Genomic DNA, 19,826 nt, shown 5'->3' with positions numbered 1-19,826 from the left:
TATTCATAAAAGGAAAAAGATATAGATGAGAGCTAGAATTGGTTAAATGGAATCAATTACATCCAGTAATAGCAAAGTTCTTGGTTCAGGCTTGTGGCAGTGATAGAATAAACTGCATATTCAAATCAAGTCTCTGGAGTACATCCACAGCTGGGATGGGTCATTCAGTCCTTTGTTCGAAGCTTCAGTGTAGCAAAGTTCCTCCAGAGGTATGAAGCCGAATTGGAGATAAGATGGAGATGAGGCAGCTGCCTTTTATAGTCTCCTCCAGGTGTAAGAACACCTCTTTGTTTTTACTGTGGAAAATTACCACAAAATGGAGTTTGGAGTCACATGGCTACAGGTGGTAGCCATTGCCCATATGCTCTCTTGAATGTCTTCAGGAAGACTTCTTATGTGGATTGGAGTCTTCCAAGGTCTATTGTCAGTTAAGTGTTTCTTGATTGGGCACTTAACATGTAAATTCCTTTTTCAAGAAGCTGACCAAATGCTTTAGTAAGGCTACTTTAGAATTAAAACACATTGATATACAAGTACATAGCCAATATTCAGAACTTCAGCTACAAAAAATGATACACACGCACACACAGATAGCATAATCATAATTAGCAAATCATAACCTTTTCCATAGACACCTTACATGACAACCTTTGTACAATATTTGCTGCAGATATATAACTATGGTTGCACCAATGATCTATACAGTCACAGGTTACGTCAGTAATGTCACACAAGCTGAATGTGTGAGGAGTAGTGGGCCTGTCCCTGGATTGTTGTGTGGATTGAGGAACAGAAGCACAGTCTAAAGCACCAGAGGCATGCTTCTGACAAGATGGTTGCCAGCTGTGAGACCGTTTGGGTTGAAGGTGTGGCTGTGCTTATATTTATGTTGGATTTTTGGAAAAAGACTCTGAGGCCACAGAAAGGGCTGAACACTGTATAGTGGTCTGGCTAGAGGGCAAAGTCACTCTTATGTTCAGCAAAGTCCAAATGAATGTGGGGGAAACTGAGATAAAAGGTGCTTCAATGATACATCCAACCAGAAGGAGGGGGCATGCTGAGTTGACAACTTTGCTACAAGTTGTGTAGAGAAAATTCTATATAACACATTTGTTTTCATCCCTGTTCAATTGTATAGTCTCTCTTGCCATCCTCCACCCTCACCCACCTGTCTCTATCAGGCATTTAGGATAGAGATGTTTTAAGTTACTTGACTTTTAGAAAGTTATTTTTCTCTTCTATTAAATCCTTTGACAGCTCTCGGTTTACTAAAGACATTTCAGAAAGCTCATTTTACATAAACATTTACATAAGCACTGATAGTAGAAGTGGCATGCAAACCATGTACTTATGTCCCAGTCTCCCATATTTATATAGTTGGATGAAGAATAGACATTTAGTAGCAAAGAATATTTGAAAAACTAAGTTCATTTAAAGAGATACAGCCAACTAGAAATCTAGTCAATTAAATATATAGATCTCACACACACACACTCTTTCTGGTGCTGAACTTGCCATTTTGTGTATTTTTGAAATCATAGTTCCATAATGTTTTTTTTACCTCCCCCCTGCTGATATGTAAAAGACCCACATAAATATATGGGAAAGTGACTGACCATGGTGGGGAAACAATAAAACTTACTATTCATAAGTGCTGTCAAATACACAAAGTAAAAATATCTTGTGCTTTGGATAGTTTATCTTCAGTCTTTCAGTTACAGTATTTTTAGGTGTCATTTGTAACAATGGTAGGTAAAAAAAAATTCAGAATGAAGTTTGCTTTTCAAGTTGACATTTACTTCAATCTCTATGCTCCTAAATAGCCAAACCAAAAAGCAGATCCTCTAAAGCTTTTTACAAATGGCTGTGGCATGATGTATGGCTTCAAAACTCAACCAGAATGTTACACATAAAGGAAGATTTATCTCTTTCTGAGGCATAGACCTGAAGACTGGAGAGTTCAGAAACTAGATGATTGGTATGTCCATGCCACAAGTTTTATGTTCTGTATGTATGAGATTTTAAATCATTTAAATCATTGACGTTTTTGACAATGTATCTGTTACTATTGATTTTCCAATTTTGTGCTTTGCCGTTCAACTGAAAGTTGTTCTTAATAAATTCCTATTGAGCATTGTGTTGCTCTATTGAAATTTATCAATTATACTATGCACACAAAGATCTCTTTCATAAATCTGAGCAAATTTAGAAAAAATCAATGTATTATGAAAAATAACTTTGTCATAAAAATCAGTTATCCATATTTAAACTTGATAGCATTTAACCAGCAACTTCTTCTTTAGCTATAAATGAACTGGGAAAAAACTGAACCAAACTAGAACTGCATTAAATTAGTAAAGTGCATTGCAAGCCCTGTATACACAAGTGCCGTGTTAAGATTTTAATACTCTTGCACCATTTCATAAAGTTATTAAAGATGAGGGAGATAGCATTGATTTTATTACACTCTGAGATCAGTTACTTACTGGCCAAATGAAAATTACAATTAAAATTGCAATATGTTATATTAATTGGTGGTATATTAGCAGTTCTGATAGTGTAGTATTATCATTTCCGTTCTTCAATTCTTTAATAATTTAATGATTCAGACTGACACATTTGCATAACTTTAAAAAATATTTCCAAACTGTAAAACTATTTATTTAAATGCATATTGAACTTAGTCTCACTTTTATTTCTTTCAATTTACTACATTTAAAACAACACTTACCTTGTAAGCATTTCTGCCAAATTACATGCTAATGTGGGAGAAAGGGAGACTGGAATGACCAATCCTGATGGTGTTTGAGCATGAAGCAGAGTGGATTTGAATAGGATTCTTGCTTACAGCCTGGGGTCTAGGTGTGGAGCTGTTTGGAAAACAAGGACCTTATGTAAATGAATCCTCTCCTTTCCTGCGCACGCAATGACGACTTCCAAGATTTCCTTTTATCCCTGGATTTTGCCCATGGGGGGCAGTATGTGTCATATTTTTATCATGAAATAATGAAAGACTTACATAGGAAATTGCATACAAAGCAGTACATTAAAAGATAATGTTATGGCTGCAAGGTAGAAAATGCCTGAATTAAAGCTAAATGTGTTACCTTAATTTGATCTCCTTGAGAATACACTTTATTAGAGGTTTAATTACACGATCATATATTATTTATTCTACGAGAGTCATGCTCTATTTAGTGCATAGTCTAATGATGACTAAAGTAAAAGGTTGCAAGAACAGAAAGGATGTTTTCTTGTGTTAAAGACACTGGGCTGGGACACAACAGAGGCATGTTCTGTTCTTGGCTTTGCCACAGACTACCTATGAGATAGTGGGCAACACCATTACAATGCACCTATGCAACAAGGATAAAATAAGGTTGCCAGGGCAACCTTAGTTCTGGCTTTTACTTACTTTTGAGTGCTTGACTTAGGAATCTTCACTTTCTGTTAAGTCATTTTTGCATGCAATTTCCTACATCTCTCTAAAAAGGAATTAAAAAACAAACCCCAAAACCATAATTACCCCTATGTGGGCTATCAGCAGAGTTGGAACCCAGAATGTTTAGGCTAAAGGTGTAATTGGTAGCAGGTACTGTGGTGTTACTCTCTGTAGATGATGAAGTTTAAGGCCAGAAGGGACCGCCAGATTATCTAGTCGGACCTCCTGTAAATCACAGGCCACCAACACCACACACATCTAAACCCAACAACTAAAATTAGACTAAAGTATTACAACCCACAGGTGACTAGGCTATTTAGAGAACAGGAGACAGTGAGGTGTCCCAGTGCCCGGAGTAGGATTGCCAACTTTCTACTCACACAAAATCTAACACATTTGCCCTCCCCCACCCCTCCTCTGAGGCCCCACCCTCCGTTTACTCAATCGCCTCCTCCCTCTGTTGCTCACTCTCCCCACCCTTACTGACTCTCTCCTTTTCACCTGGCGGGCTCGGGATTGGTGTGTGGGAGGTGGTGAGGGCTCTGGGGTGGGGCTGGGGATGAGGGATTTGGGGTGCAGGAGGGGATGAGGGCTCCGGCTGGGGGTGCAGGCTTTGGGGTGGGCCTGGGGATGAGGGGTTTGGGGTGCAGGAGGGTGTTCCGGGCTGAGACCGAGTGGTACGGAGGACAGGATGGGGATCAGGGCTGGGGCAGGGCTTAGGGGCACAGAAAAGGTCAGGGGTGCAGGCTCGGGGCAGCTATTAGCTCAGGCGGCTCCTGGAAGCAGCAGCATGTCCCCTCTTCAGCTCCTAGGCGGACGGGCCGCAGTTCCTGGCCAGTGGGAGCTGCAGAACCGGCGCTTGGGGCAGGTGCAGTGTGCAGTGTGGAACCCCCTGGCTGCCCCTACACATAGGAGCCAAATGGGGGACATGCTGCTGTTTCCGGGGGCTGCGCGGAGCCAGGGTAGGCAGGGAGCCTGCCTTAGCCTCACTGTGCTGCTCATCAGACTTTTAATGGCCCGGTCAGCAGTGGTGACCGGAGCCACCAGGGTCCCTTTTCAACTGGGCATTTTGGTCAGAAACTGGACACCTGGCAACCCTAGCCCAGAAGCATCCATTAGATGGGATGCAACACACTTTGCCAGTTTTGTGCTCAGCTTTTTTTATGCAGCATCAGTATTTTGAGAATTGGCTATCCTGGTTTCTCTTCCTGGCTATGGAAGGGAGTGTTTTTTTAATGTTTAAAGATAGCACAGCCTAGCACATGCATTCAGAAAGGGAAAGGAGTAATTAGGGGCTCCCCTTTATGAACTGCAGCTTACCACCACTATCCTGTTTGATGAGCAAATTCTGCCAGCTAATGCTTTGCCTACTACTCATCTGTTTTCTCCCGTGTTCCCATGCGGGAACATTTTGGCTGCATCCCTTGCATTCCCAGAAATGCTTGGAGTCAAAACCTGGAGGACACTAATGAGGGCTCTGATAGTGGAGGGACAGTTCTTACTCCCACCGACTCCACTGCATGGCCACATAAGCCCTAGGAACAATTTGGCCCTAATGATGTGTTACTAAAGTGTATTTTCATATGTTTGTTTTGGGGATTTTTTTACTTCCCTTGAAATAAGATCAGCTTTACTGACTACATTTCAATAGGTATTTGTTCTAATGTTAATGTACTGTAAATCTGCCTCGAAGCACTTCTCTACAGTGAGAAGTGTAAAGAGAATGAGAAAAAAAATAATCTTCTCATCTGCCACTATTTTCCTTGTCTGTCATCTTTAAAAAAAATCAGTGATCTATTTCAGATGTAGCTTTTATCTTATAGCCCAAATAAGACATTTCTCAGTTTGAGAAGACAGTGACTAAATCTCAGCTGTCCAGGCTTTTTCAACAAATACCTAGCTGCTCAGAAAAACACTTACATTGATTCTTGACTTACACAGTCTTTTCTGCATTCATTGGCTATTTAACATAATGCAGCATAAATCTGTGGCTCATTTTTAAATGTATTTGTTCATCTAAAACTTGCACCTGGCGAGCCCTACCTTGTTCAGTGTGCAGTTCATCACTGTGCAAAAGGCCATCCCAAGATTGTGGAATGTCAGTGAGTGGACTTAATTTGTGATTAGGACTTGTGTCTTTATTGTGTGCAATGATTTAATTTCACCCTCAGAGCATTCGTAGTGTGTCCAAAGAATCAAGTATGCTCATTCTGTGTTTGTGTGTGTGTGCGGCCATGTGCATGTCACTCTCACAACCTACGTTAAATCTGAATCTTGGTAGGAGAATCAAAAGTAAGTGTACTACAGACTTACAAAGTATGAATCTCAAAGCATTATAACATGGCCAAATCAAAACCAGTGTTTACTGGAACATTCAAAAAGTATCTCTCATCCATGATGATCAGTTTTCAGCCAAATTCCTACTTTGACTTTAAAACCATATATTACTAATATTGCACTAGAGCAGTGGGATAGGAAGGTCATAGATTTTATTTTATTTGAACTCAACTCAAAAATGGCTGTACTATTTGTTTCTGATCAGGGGTCAAAAATCATGCTCTGACAAAGTCTGTGACAAAGACAAGACTTTCAGCCTAAGAGATTAAAAGTTCTGAAAGACTGAAAACAGGCCTTAGAATGGAAGCTATTAGGAAACTTCATGTTATAATGTCCCAGTCATACTGATAATTACTTGTTTAGACAATGCTTGATTAATTGTCACTGAATGTAAACGACTGTTTATTATTGTTTGCCTGTTGCTGGTAATCAGTTGGATTATCTGTAGTTAAGGCAATGATTTAGTTATGGAGCTTGTGGAAGTCACAGAATCAGTGACTTCCAGTGACCCCAGGACTTCAGCCTGAGGTGGTTGGGAGCTACAGGGTCCCTACAGCCTGTGGGGACAGGGAGCTGTGGGGTACCCCCAGTGTCTCTGGCAGCCCCCCGGAGCTCCAGGCTGCCATTGGTAGTGGGGTACCCCATAGCTCCCAGCTGCCATGGGTGGTGGGGGAACCCTGAGCTCCTGGCTCCTGGCCCTCCATGTGGCGGGGGTACCCAGCAGCAGCAAGGAACCCCTGGAGCTGCAGGTGTCGTGGGTACCTCACAGCCCCCAGCTGCTACAGGCAGCTCCTAGCCCCTGCATAGCTGCCCCACTTCAGGCAGTGTGAGGATCTGCACATCCCTATTTTGTTAGGGATATTTTTAGTAAAAGTCACGGACAGGTCACGGCTTCCATGACTTTTTCTTTTTTGCCCGTGACCTGTCCGTGACTTTTACTAAATATTCAAGACAAAATCTTAGCCATACCTCTGAAGCATAAAACATAACACTAAAGATAATGGCAACAATGGCATAAATGTACCCATTGTGGAACGCCTGTCAGTCGAGTTCCACTGGGGATTAATTCAGCCAAGTTAGATGTTTTTCCTATGTAGGACTTCAGGACTGAGTTTCATGTTGTTTTATTTTGTGGGTCTTAACTTGTTAAATAGTAAAAATTATAAAGGAAAACCCACCTGAAAATAATATTTGTTTGATATGTTCTTAGCTCTATTACCTAACTGTTATAAATACCTTGAAGAAGGTGCATTAAATAAAGATATTATTTAGTGAGCCCAGTATACAGTGCAAAAGGCAAAGATTAACTTCATTAAATCAGTCTTCTCACTGTTTCCATCTGAGCAGCAGGAGTGCCTAGACAAGTAGATTTCACTGCATGCTTTCTCTTTTGTTGTCATTGGCAATCCTTAAACTATATTTGGTCACCCCAATAACACTTAACAGAATTCAGTTGATCAGCTTTGTGACACAGTGCTGTCCAAGATTTTTAACAGTATGAGAATATACTAAGGTGTTTAAGTAGTCCAGTAAAATACCAACACAGACTTAGTATAGTATTTTTATTCGTGCCACAGAACCCAGCTCTGATAGTCTGAAGGGAAGATAAATTTTTAGCCATTTGAATTAACTCAATTTTACCTACTCTGTGATGATGCAACACTGAAAAATAAATCTTTTTTTTCTTGTTAAACCCTTTGAAGAAATAATTAAACTTAGTTTACTTTTTAAATTTAGTGGCTACGGAACTGAATTTAGGTGTTTTTTTTCTTTTTTCTTTTTAAAAAAAATGGGTGGGAGGGGACTTTTGTGGAGATGGTGCGGTAATACATTAAGACCTGATTTATACTGCATACCATTACTAAACATTTTTTGGTCTTTAGTAACCAAATCAGTATGAATTAAATTGCTTTCTAATTGCCTCAATATCCTATATTTTTAAAAACCTGTTTATGGAGTGTACTCATTCTTAACAGGGTAAATCCTTAAAGCTGAAAGGCCTGCATTAAAATGAATATCAGCAGGGCAAACCTGTCATCTGAGGATTATAGAATTATAACTTCTAACAATTTGCAGAATGAGACAAAAAAACTGGAGATTTTGTGCACATATTAATGTATTCTTTTAAAATAAATCCTTGATTTCATTTGCAGGATATGCTGTAGCTTAGTCTGTATTAGACAAAGCACTAGATGTCAAGGTGGGTTAAAAAGCATTTACAAATTCATCTGTGATAGTAATGCTCATCGATGAAAAAGTCTCTGAAAATAATTATGTGCAGTCTGTATCTGCGTTATTCTGTGCTGTTAGTATCCTTGCAAGCAAGTAATAATTACATCCTCTATATCGGCCAAATCTAAAATGAATACACACAAACACTTTTGAGTTATACCTGCATGGGTGGGAGACGAAGAGACGAGGTAGGTGACACTATCTTTCATTGGATCAACTTCTGGTGGTGAGAGAGACAAACTTTCAAGCTTACACAGAGCTCTTATTCAGGTCTGAGAAGTGTACTTAGTGTGTCACAGCTAAATAGAAGGTGGAACAGGCTGTGTAGCATAAGTATTTGTAGTTGTATGTAGTGGTCAGAGGGTTATAGATTGTGAGACCTCTGGATGATGTTTTGTTTAGTTGTATTTTTAGAAGAAGTAGATGCCACTGTTATGTTTTGCTTCCCCTTTCTTCACATTGTGGAGTTAACCAAATTTTGCCATCTGAAATGGAATCCTTCATTGTTGGGTGGGATACAGAAACTCTGAGCTGAGACTTAAATGCATCATCTGATGATTCCCTTTGATCCATAGGGTTCTTCATTAGACACCCAAACACATACAGATGGGAATTAGCATGGGGGTTGGCCCCAAAATCAGTGGTTATCTGCAAATTTGTCAGAACCCGTGTATCTTAGCAGTGCCACAACTTTCCCATGATTCTTGCTGTCCATAAGTTTCTTTCAATGGGGAGTGATTCAGACCATGCAAGGAGCCCCCATATATGGTTGGTGGTGGAACAGTGGAATGGAGAGAGGCCATGTCTCCATTTGTTCTCATTGAGTCTGAAGAATCTCCAGCAAGCTCCTGTAGAGACATTTCCATGGGAGAGCAGAAAGCATGATGAGATATTGAAACTACTCCCTCTCTCATTCTCCTGCTAGCCAGCCAGTCTGGATCTCTTGGGCTTTTCACCTCTCTTTTTGCAGAAGAGGGTGGGGGATTGGGAGGAGGCTGTTTAGTTCTTAATTTCAAACGTTCTGTGAAGGACCAACCAAATAGGTTATGAAACACTAATATAATTCCATCTTGATTGATTGATTACTTATTGGATTTTGCTTAAATGAGTAATTGGGATTTATGATGGGAAGAAGCTCCATTAACCTCTCCCTTGAGAGCTTAAAAGAGCAAACGTAGATTAGGGGGCACTGTATCCCAGAATACATGCAGCAGAGGGATTGCTTTAGAAGTTGGAATTCATTTAGAAAGGTGAATTGAATAACCTATTCAATTTCTAACAATATTTTAACTTCTAGACTAACAATGTTTCAACATTCAGTCCTCCCCTTTGTGTGGACCATCTTTGCACTTCATACTGAGCATAACTGACATTGAAACAGATGTGCAGAACCACGCATCTCTGTATTCTGAAAAAAAAATTAAAAATTTATGGTGTTTGGATTTTTCAAATATTTCAGATCTTTTATATGATTAACATTGTTTTAGAAACCACACTAAGGTTGATTTTAAAGGAAATGATTTTGAGGATCATAACAATTTTTAATTTCATTCACAAGTTGGAAATGTAGATAATTTTCACTAAAATCTTTAATTAAGTGAATTAAAATAAATCTTAAAGTAGATTTAAGAAAACATTTTCATAAAGCTAAATAATATATTCTTTCCTTATGTCTTTACTCTGCTCTTATCTTTGCAGATTAGAGATACTAAATCATCAAATCAAAAAACAACACTCTTGCATTTTCTGGCTGAAATCTGTGAAGAGAATTATCGGGACATCTTAAAATTCACAGACGAACTGGAACATGTTGAGAGTGCAAGCAAAGGTAAGCATGTAGATAATATATCTAGAGTAGTTTTTATCTGTATTGGTATGGAATGCTCTCAGAACATTTAATTTTAGATTGTAGGATTATGTAACCTCTAAGCATTAATAATCCTCATGGATTTTTCTTCTTCTGGTTGTTTATTGACCTGGGAAAAGGTACAGGGAGTGGTTGCTTTTAAGTGGAGTGAGATAACACAGCACATTACAGTGAAGTACTTTGAACTTCACACAAGGAGTTTTATAACATCAGCATCCCAATAATTTTCAGCTCCCCATTAATGGTTTTAAAGACCTGCTTTATTGTTCATATATGCAATCACAACATACACAATTAAATAGTCAAATCTCCTTAAATCATTATTATCTAATTCAAATTGCAAGGAAACCAAGACATCTTAATTTTACAGGACAGTTAGTCAAGTCCTCAGAAGTATAAAAATTCCTTACATTAGTAGTCATTGGACATTTTGAAGGATTTTTCCAGGACTGTTTGGATAGATGATGACTGGGGATTTGAAACCAAAACGCAGTTTTACTGGTCAGGTCTTTACCCATGTATTCATTCATATTGTCAGGTTTGTAGAGCGTTGTGTTTTTTATTCAGACAAATACTGCCTATGTTTTTGAATGCTAACGTTATTGATCAACAAGTAACAGCAAAACACTTCAGTCTCTGCTCAGAGGTAACTACTATAAGTGGTGTTACACATTTACAGATATTTTGTTCCATATTACAAGCCTGTGATTTTTGATGCTATAATCAAGGAAACAATAGACTTAGTACAGAGTAATTTTTTTCTTGTATTTTGCATTGTTCAGTATTATCAAATGAATAAGAAACTGTGCTTCAAAAAGGTACCAGAATAAAAAAAGGTTGAGGTTATGCTCTCTATCATTTTCCCAGTAAAACAGATAAAAATAGAGGTCACTTGTCGTTTGTACAATTTATTTAATTAAAAAACAATTTCTACTGGAACTAAATTTAAAAAGCTCATATTTAGTCCAGCGTCTTTAAACAATTTATCTTTACAAAACCTAAATGTTAGGTCACTTGCCTGGTTTTAAAATGGCAAAATCTTCCTGAAAGATCTCTTGCACACTTTAAATACTGTGTTAAATTCTGAGGTGCTGTAATCAATGGAAGTTTGCTTGAGAAAAAACTGAGTCAGGAACTCAGAGCTTGACCCTTACTGAATCTGTCTTATATGTTAATACCCAACATTATCATAATTTAACATAAAAACTATTCCAACTGTTAACTAAAGAACATTTAAAACTGTAGCCTGCCACTGTGGAGCCCAATTCTGCAAACCTTTCTGCATTTATGTAATGTAACTCATATCTGTCAGTGCTGGTAAGAGTGGACCATAACGTTGAGCTAAAAACAAATATTCGAGAAATCTTCATGAGGCTAAGTCTCAATGAATGTCATTTAGGACTTTAAGTTACTTTTGGAAATTTTACCCTTTATCCCAATATTTGGCAGAGAATAAAAGCCACCTCTAATTCTTTTTCACACAGTAGGTATTATACTGCCATCAATTAATATTATTTTAAGGTTGTTTACAGTGGTATCAAAAGTTTGATCTGTTTAAAGTGTGGGGAATGAATGGGCTTTTTTTCTTATTTCAAATATCAGTGTGGTAAATGTGGGTAAACAGTGATGTATTAATGGTGACAGTTGGTGAGCATGTACCTTTCTAGGCACAAGTACTTCTACACAAAATTAAAGATCCCAATTAAAATACTAATGTCACAGTCATAGGGTCAGCTGTGCTTTAGGCCTCTTTTAGTTCCTGTCAAGTACATAGGTTTTGCTACTCTCCCCCGTTACTGCCTTACAGTGGTAGACTGGATCTTTGGGCTGCAGCTTTTCTGTTTACCAGCTATGTTAATCCAACAGGCCCAACTCTCTTCACAGTGGTGTTCTGGCAGCACTGTGCTACACACACACACATCTCCCCCATAGCTCTAGGGCAGGGTTAGAGGTCTGATTATAGTGACTCAAAAACAGCATCTTCAAACAAGGTATGATTTATTTATGGAAAGATACACAGTATGCAGAGTAAAGGTACAAAACCAATAAAGGTTTATGCTCATATTTCTCTTTGCCTAAACCTTAATCTTTCCTTGCTAGCTTTGGTACATTCTGTTCAGTGCAACTACCTCCATCTCAGGGCTGGTGATAGAGAGCCTGTTTGCTGCAGTTCCTGTGTATCTTCCTCAGTGTGTCTCTGTCAGCCCCTAAGACAGCCTCTGACAACCCACTCAAGTTCCTCATCCCATCCCCTCCCGCTTCTTACCTAGACCCGCATCATTACGATTTTAGTAACCCCTTGGATCCAAGGTTTCTGGAAAGAGAAATTGCCAGCCTGGTTGGAGTCAGGGAGGGTCATTCCCCAATTTATAGCTTCCGTATTGTTTCCTTAAGGATCCTTGGTGCCCTCTAGACTCCACCTTATCTTTGCCAATATTTTGTTCCCTTCCTAACAGCCTTTTTTGACTGAACTCCTTGCAGTCAGGCAGAATAATATCAAACTGATAAAGTGAAGTGCCTAAAATATTTATTAAAAAGAATACACATAATTCCCTCGTTTGCCACAATAAGCAAAATAAAGCTAAACATAAAACATAGTTTGCCATGCCAAAAGCCCTCTGAAGTGTAAATGATCTGATCAGGTACACTCACAATAATAGTGCTTCTTCCATCTTTATTCTGTTCTTTTGTTTACTTAAATTGGGTCTCGCACTGGTTAGTCTCAACATTTCCCTCTCTTCCCCTGCAGTAAAATTGTTTGTTCTTGTATGCATGTGTTAAATTTCAAGATAAAAATATTTCCTTTGTCTGTATGTTCACATTGTCATATTAATAATTTGTCTCCTTTATTGTTATGGATGTGTGAACTTTCTTTCTTATATCTTATTAGTGCTGCCTGTTAACTCTTAGTTAACTTAAGAGTTTTATTATTGGCCATTCTGTCACTTTTTAATATTTTTTGCCCTTAATTCTTGGCTGTACAATTTATCATACAAAACTTGTTTAAAACCTGCATGAGACCAGATTTGCAGTCTCACTTTGAGTACAATCTCTACTACACTTGGAAATTGCCAAGTAGTTATTGATATCCATAGATCTCCAGTACCGATCTTGCCACGCAATCACTGAATATGTTCTGCACTTAAAGGAAATAAGTAGTTAGTGAGTGTCAAGAGTTTGTTAAAGAGATGCATTTTTTTTTTATTCCCCCCCTTTTGTTTTGGAAACAACTTCCCAAGTTCTTTCTGGAGATATCATATTTATGCTGATTTTTGTTTGTTTATAAATATGTGGCTGTTTATGTAAGAACTTGGCAACAGGTTTCTCCAAATATGTCATGTGGAAACCCCAAATTGTTGAATTTTCATGAGTGATTGTGTCGTACAAAAGTCTTAGCATTTTGTAAAGTATTGAAGGGTTACTATAAAAAAAAAAATGTACCATGGCCCTAAATATTAGTTTCTGGTGTAAGTATTTAACTAAACATGAGTTAGATCAGGAGAGAACTTGATCCTTCACTCTATTTTACGCATTTGAGAAAACCCCACCAAAAAAAACAGTACATGAAATGGGCATGGTCAAATAGTATAAATTCCCAGTTTGATTTACTTTAAAATTATTATATTCTGATAATGAAAATTACTTTTTGAGAAATTATATATATACACGCAATAGAGTCAATAGCAACATCATCTATACGACCCTATATAATTTGGCTGTGCTGCTGTACAGTCTGTCGGCCATAATTCTGTTCATCCACCAAAAATGTTAAAAGTTAATTAAATCTTTACAACATTAGTGGTTCTCATGACAAACAATGTGGAGTTGTGAAATAATGTTGGCTTGATTTGCATAAGAAATACTGTTTTCAATAAGAAATAAAAATTAAAAGCTGAAAACTTAGATAACCCTGTATTTTAAAAGCCCTTTTTGTTTTATTGCCAGCCTCTGTGGCCTTTATAATGGATTGGTCTATCTGTCTCTTTAACTATTTATTATAAGTATTATAGTTAAACGTAATATACTTCACAAAAATTAATTTAGAGCTAATACAATGTCTGGTTTGAGAGCACTGATTGTGTGAGGTTTCCAATACCACTGTATTCAAATGTATTAACCCTGGCCCATAGGGACCATCCTTAGGGCTTTTAACCATTATAGAGTAATTCATTCTCCATATTACATATAAACCTTGACATCTAATGACTATACTGGAAGAATTCCAGTTATTCACAAGTCGGTTGTGGGCACATGTTAGGAAATGTACTGGAACCCAAAATTCACTACTTAATAAATGTACATAGGGACACAGGAATTACCATAGTGGATCAGAACCAAGCGGTCTCTTTGTTCTATGACCTTGTCTCTGAGCATGGCCAGCACTTGATGCTTTAGAGAGGGGATTAAGAAATCATTTAGTAGGCCGCTTCCTCTCCCCCCCCCCCACTTTAGAACTCATCTTAATCTTTAATAGCTAAAGACTGGCTAAAACCAGGGGTTCTCAAAATGGGGGTCGGGACCCCTTAGGGGGTCATGAGGTTATTACATGGGAGCGGTCGTGAGCTGTCAGCCTTCACTCCAAACTCCGCTTTGCCTCCAGCATTTATAATGGTGTTAAATATGTAAAAAAGTGTTTTTAATTCATAAGGTGGGGTCGCACACAAAGATATGTGAAAGGGGTCACCAGTACAAAAGTTTGAGATCCACTGGCTTATACCTTGCATGAGGGTCAATATTCCTTCCAGAATTTGTTAGCATTAACTAAAGTAACTCTGGATATTCTTGTTATCCAATCACTTTTTGAATTTTCCTAAACTTTTGGTCCCAACACCATCCTGCTTCCTGTGGTAATGAATTTCATAGTTGTGTTTTGTGAAAACATATTTCCTCGTATCAGTTTTTAAATTGCCACCTTTTCTATTCATTGAATGTCCCCTTGTTTTTGCATATGGGACACTGAGATCAGAATTTCTTGATCTACCTTCTCTATTTATTCTATATTTTATTCATTATTAATTCATTCATTATTTTATCATATCCTCTGTTATTTGAGTCCTAAACAATCACTATCTGTTTTTCTTTCCATATGAGAGTTCATACTCCTAATAATTCTGGTTGCCCTTCCGTAAACCCCTTTAATTTTGCAATACAATATGTAAAGTATTCTTAAACAGTTACCTTAGTCTTACAGAATCAAAAGCTGCTGTCGTGGGTTTTGAATTAAATACTTCTTGGCCATTCAGATATTTAAACTGACATCTGCCGAAGGCAGTGTCTCCTGTATACTAAACTTTTAGAATCCATAATAAATATGGTCCATACTCTTGGAAGATCAGGAATTTATGTCGTAAAAATTAGTCACAGTACACAGCTGGATGAGCTATTACCAGCAGGAGAGTGAGTTTGTGTGTGTATGGGGGTGGGTGGGATGTGAGAACCTGGATTTATGCAGGAAATAGCCCAGCTTGATTGTCATGCACATTGTGTAAAGAGTTGTCACTTTGGATGGGCTATCACCAGCAGGAGAGTGAATTTGTGTGGGGGGGTGGAGGGTGAGAAAACCTGGATTTGTGCTGGAAATCACTTTAGATAAGCTATTACCAGCAGGACAGTGGGGTGGGAATAGGTATTGTTTCATATTCTCTGTGTATATATAAAGCCTGCTGCAGTTTCCACGATATGCATCTGAGGAAGTGAGCTGTAGCTCACGAAAGCTCATGCTCTAATAAATTGGTTAGTCTCTAAGGTGCCACAAGTCCTCCTTTTCTTTTTGCGAATACAGACTAACACGGCTGTTACTCTGAAACCTAGCAATATCATGAAAACTGCCTCGTGGGTTGTATTCATATTGCTTCAGGGGAAATATTGCATACATTTCTTTACTTCAGTAGTGTGCAAGCTGATAGCCCAGAAAGTTTCCAACTAAACTTGTCACTGTCCATATTAACTCTCCTATTAAAGGAAACACACACACTCACTCACTTTCCATAATCCTGGATAGGCAAAGTGATTTTTAAACAAATACAGTAGGCAGTGTTCTATGTACTAACGCAACCTAGCCAATAGAATCATAGAATATCAGGGCTGGAAGGGACCTCAGGAGGTCATCTAGTCCAACCACCTGGTCAAAGCAGGACCAGTCTCCAACTAAATCATCCCAGCCAGGGCTTTGTCAAGCCTGACCTTAAAAACCTCCAAGGAAGGAGATTCCACCACCTCCCTAGGTAACGCATTCCAGTGTTTCACCACCCTCCTAGTGAAAAAGTTTTTCCTAATATCCAACCTAGACCTCCCCCACTGCAACTTGAGACCATTACTCCTTGTTGTGTCATCTGCTACCCCTGAGAACAGTCTAGATCCATCCTCTTTGGAACCCCCTTTCAGGTAGTTGAAAGCAGCTATCATATCCCCCCTCATTCTTCTCTTCCACAGACTAAACAATCCCAGTTCCCTCAGCCTCTCCTCATAAGTTATGTGCCCCATCCCCCTAATCATTTTTGTTGCCTTCTGCTGGGCGCTTTCCAATTTTTCCACATGCTTCTTGTAGTGTGGGGCCCAAAACTGGACACAGTACTCCAGATGAGGCCTCACCAATGTGGAATAGAGGGGAATGATCGCATCCTTCAATCTGCTGGCAATGCCCCTACTTATACAGCCCAAAATGCTGTTCGCCTTCTTGGCAACAAGGCACACTGTTGACTCATATCCAGCTTCTCATCCACTTTAACCCCTAGATTCTTTTCTGCAGAACTGGTGCCTAGCCATTCGGTCCCTAGTCTGTAGCGGTGCATGGGATTCTTCCGTCCTAAGTGCAGGACTCCACACTTGTCCTTGTTGAACCTCATCAGATTTCTTTTGACCCAATCCTCTAATTTGTCTAGGTCCCTCTGTATCCTATCCCTACCCTCCAGCATATCTAGCACTCCTCCAGATCATTAATGAAGATATTGAACAAAACCGGCCCCAGGATTGACCCTTGGGGCACTCCGCTTGATACCAGCTGCCAACTAGACATGGAGCCATTAATCATTACCCATTGAGCCCAATGATCTAGCCAGCTTTCTATCCACCTTGCAGTCTGTTCATCCAGCCCATACTACTTTAACTTGCTGGCAAGAATACTGTGGGAGACGGTATCAAAAGCTTTGCTAAAGTCAAGGAATAGTTTACCATTTTCTTTCAGCAGTGTTCATTTTACTATAGTCTGCTGTTAATTGTTTGCAACTTTTTTGCATCAATTTCAGATTCTAATAAAATGTGAAAAATGCTGCCATAGGAAGCTATCAATTTTGTATTATGAATTCAGAACTTGTACTGTAGTTACAAGGAAACCAAAGGAGAGTTAAATTTTTGACTAATGTCTTGCACTTTTTTTGCATACAAAAGATGAGTCTGACAACAAAAATCCATTTGGGCTGAGTTTCTAAATCTGCAAATGAGGGTTTAGGAAAGGGCTAAGGGAGTCTTATCTATAACCACTAGCACATTTAACATGCTGCATATGCATTTTACTTACTAATATTAGTCATGTTATGTAACAATTACACAGTAGATTGACTAAGAATAGCCACCTTTTTCAAAATTCATTGTGTTTGATGCAAAAAACATGTTTTATTCATAAATCATCATTTTGTTTTCTTCCTTCTTCATGTGCTGTGCCTATATTGAGACAACAATTTTCTGTGGGGAGTTCTGCTTAAAACTCTTGGCCCAGTGTATCCCTCTTTGATGTGTTCTGTACTAAGTGTGGTGTAGAAGAAAAAATATGGTTACAGTGTATAGTGCATTTTAGTTAAGTACATTTGATTGTGTTTAGTGCTAGTTGTTGGAAAAGTAGAAGAACTACAGCTTTTGTCTGTTTGAGAAAGCTAATTAGGGGCATGCTGGGAAGAGCACCCACTCTGCGAGGTTCAAACAATATGTTTGTGCATCAGTTTCTGTTCAACTTTCATCTTCATGTATACATCACACCTTTGCACAGCACTGATCCCCTGAGGTGCACAAATGCAGATGAAATAGAAGCAAGAACAGGTCCGTGATTCATCTTCGTCTGCATACCATGCACAGTCTGTGTGGCACAATAATATGAAAAAGTGAAAGAGAAGACTTTCTGTAGTCAGGGTGGTGGGACAACGTTTTTGGAAGGTGATGGGTACTAATGGTATTTCAACATTATTAAAACTGTTCTCTCAAATTTGTGAAACAATGTTATTCTGATTTTTATTTATTTATTTATTTATTTTAAGTATGGAAGTCACAGATACATGTTTATAAAAGACTTCTTTGAAAAATGGTGCTTGAAAAATTCCACATCCACTGGAATTCTCTTGTGTTTCTTCCAGTAGCTCCTGAAACCTTCTGATTTTTCTTGATTGTTCTTATCATCCTATGGTGATTTATCTGCATTCTCTCATATCCCACTGACAGTGTTTCAGATCATTATTGAAATACAGCATCTTATCCTGTACCTACATTCCTTAGGACAGGATCAATGTCAGTGTGCTCGAGGGCCAACAAGCACAGGTAGTTTATAATGCTTTTTGCCCAGTACATTCTGAGTTTTGTGGACAAAATGTTAACTTCTTACCAATTGCCTGTGGTGATTTTGAGGGGCTTCCTTAAGGTATTGGCAGAGGACATGAAAAGGCTTTTTTGATGTACAGTAGAACCTCAGAGTTACAAACACCTTGGGAATGGCGGTTCTTGATAACAACTACATTTTCTCAAGTTTGGACATCTTGAGAGGTCATTCCTGGCATACTCTATTTAAAATATGGTTATACAGGGCTCTGCTGGGCTCCTCAGGCTTTTCTCCTTCTAACTAGGGTTTGGATACATCCATTGTGATACTTTGTGGGGTTAACTGGAGTGTGTGGGGTTAATCGCTATCACCTACTTATAGCATGAAGGAGTCTTGTCTGTGCCCACTGGGGATACTTCTCCCGGAGCTACTGGCTGCAGGGGACACAAGCATTCCACTCTGGGTTACTGTAAGCCCCTCTCTCACCCTCTGCAGGCGAGCAATTTACACACCCTGCTTTGTTACCCTTGAGTGCCCAATCCTTTTTGTTCTGGTTACCAGCAATGTATGCCAATCCACTGTTTCCCTGGAAGCACCACACCCTAGTTTACCAGTGTCCCCTCAATTCAACACTCTTTGACACAAGCACTTGATTGTGTCTGTAGTAAAAAACAAATACTAGTATATTTAACACAGCTTAAGATAAAGATCCAAAATAGATGAAGGTGAAAGGATTGGAAAACAAAGTTACAGATAAAAGAAAAAATATAAAAATCAATCTATAGCCTGGACTTATTGACAAATTCCTTCCCAGTCCAGTACAGAGCTCACCCAAAAGTCAATCCTTACAGCATATGTCCAGTCCAGACAACATTCTGTGAGATGCTCGTGCTGATAGACCATCACCTCCACAATGGATACCGTTGTCCCCTTTCTTCTTCTGATAGACAGTCTGAGACTTTTTTGTCTCATTTTATAATAAGAGCATTAGATTTTAACTTCAGCTGAGCCCTGAATAGTGTCTCCTATTCAGAGAGTTTCCTTGGGTTCTTTTATCTTCATAAGTACTCAGGTCTGCATGGTATTTAATGCAATATAGTGATGTCTAACTGAGTTTGCATAGAGCTTTGAACAATAGCTTTAGGAATCTTGATGAAGAACCAAGAACACCCAGTGGCAATAATTGAAAAGTTAACATTAACTATTACACTTTTGATCAAATAATGTGAAAAAGCAAGGAGAGAAATAACCTTCTGAAGATATGTACAATTTACTGTGAAGGATAGTTCAGAACAATGCCTTGAATGGGTGGCACTTAGTAGATATTACCACTTTTCTGATACTATAGTTAGTATTTGATACTACAGTATTTCTGATTTCTGTAGTAATGAAGAGAATTATCAGAGACATAGATGAACATGATATGT

At 38.7% G+C, this 19,826-nt stretch overlaps 1 protein-coding gene across 8 annotated transcripts in view; it reads left to right on the top strand.

The window, feature by feature from the left end:
• Positions 1-19,826, top strand: part of DIAPH2 (diaphanous related formin 2) — an 807,504-nt gene that overhangs the window by 392,689 nt on the left and 394,989 nt on the right. For all 8 annotated transcript variants that reach the window (XR_012160923.2, XM_073360856.2, XM_073360854.1 and 5 more), the window contains one exon: positions 9,710-9,839. Coding sequence is in view for 7 of the 8 variants with exons in the window: in XM_073360856.2 (XP_073216957.1) it covers positions 9,710-9,839 (130 nt within the window). In the remaining variant the exon portion in view is untranslated. The remainder of the gene's footprint in view (positions 1-9,709; positions 9,840-19,826) is intronic.

The sequence above is a fragment of the Lepidochelys kempii genome, chromosome 9, assembly GCF_965140285.1.
Source record: "Lepidochelys kempii isolate rLepKem1 chromosome 9, rLepKem1.hap1, whole genome shotgun sequence".
Lineage (NCBI taxonomy): Eukaryota > Metazoa > Chordata > Testudines > Cheloniidae > Lepidochelys > Lepidochelys kempii.
Note: the sequence above shows the minus strand (reverse complement) of the source record. Positions and strands in the feature narration are given on the sequence as shown.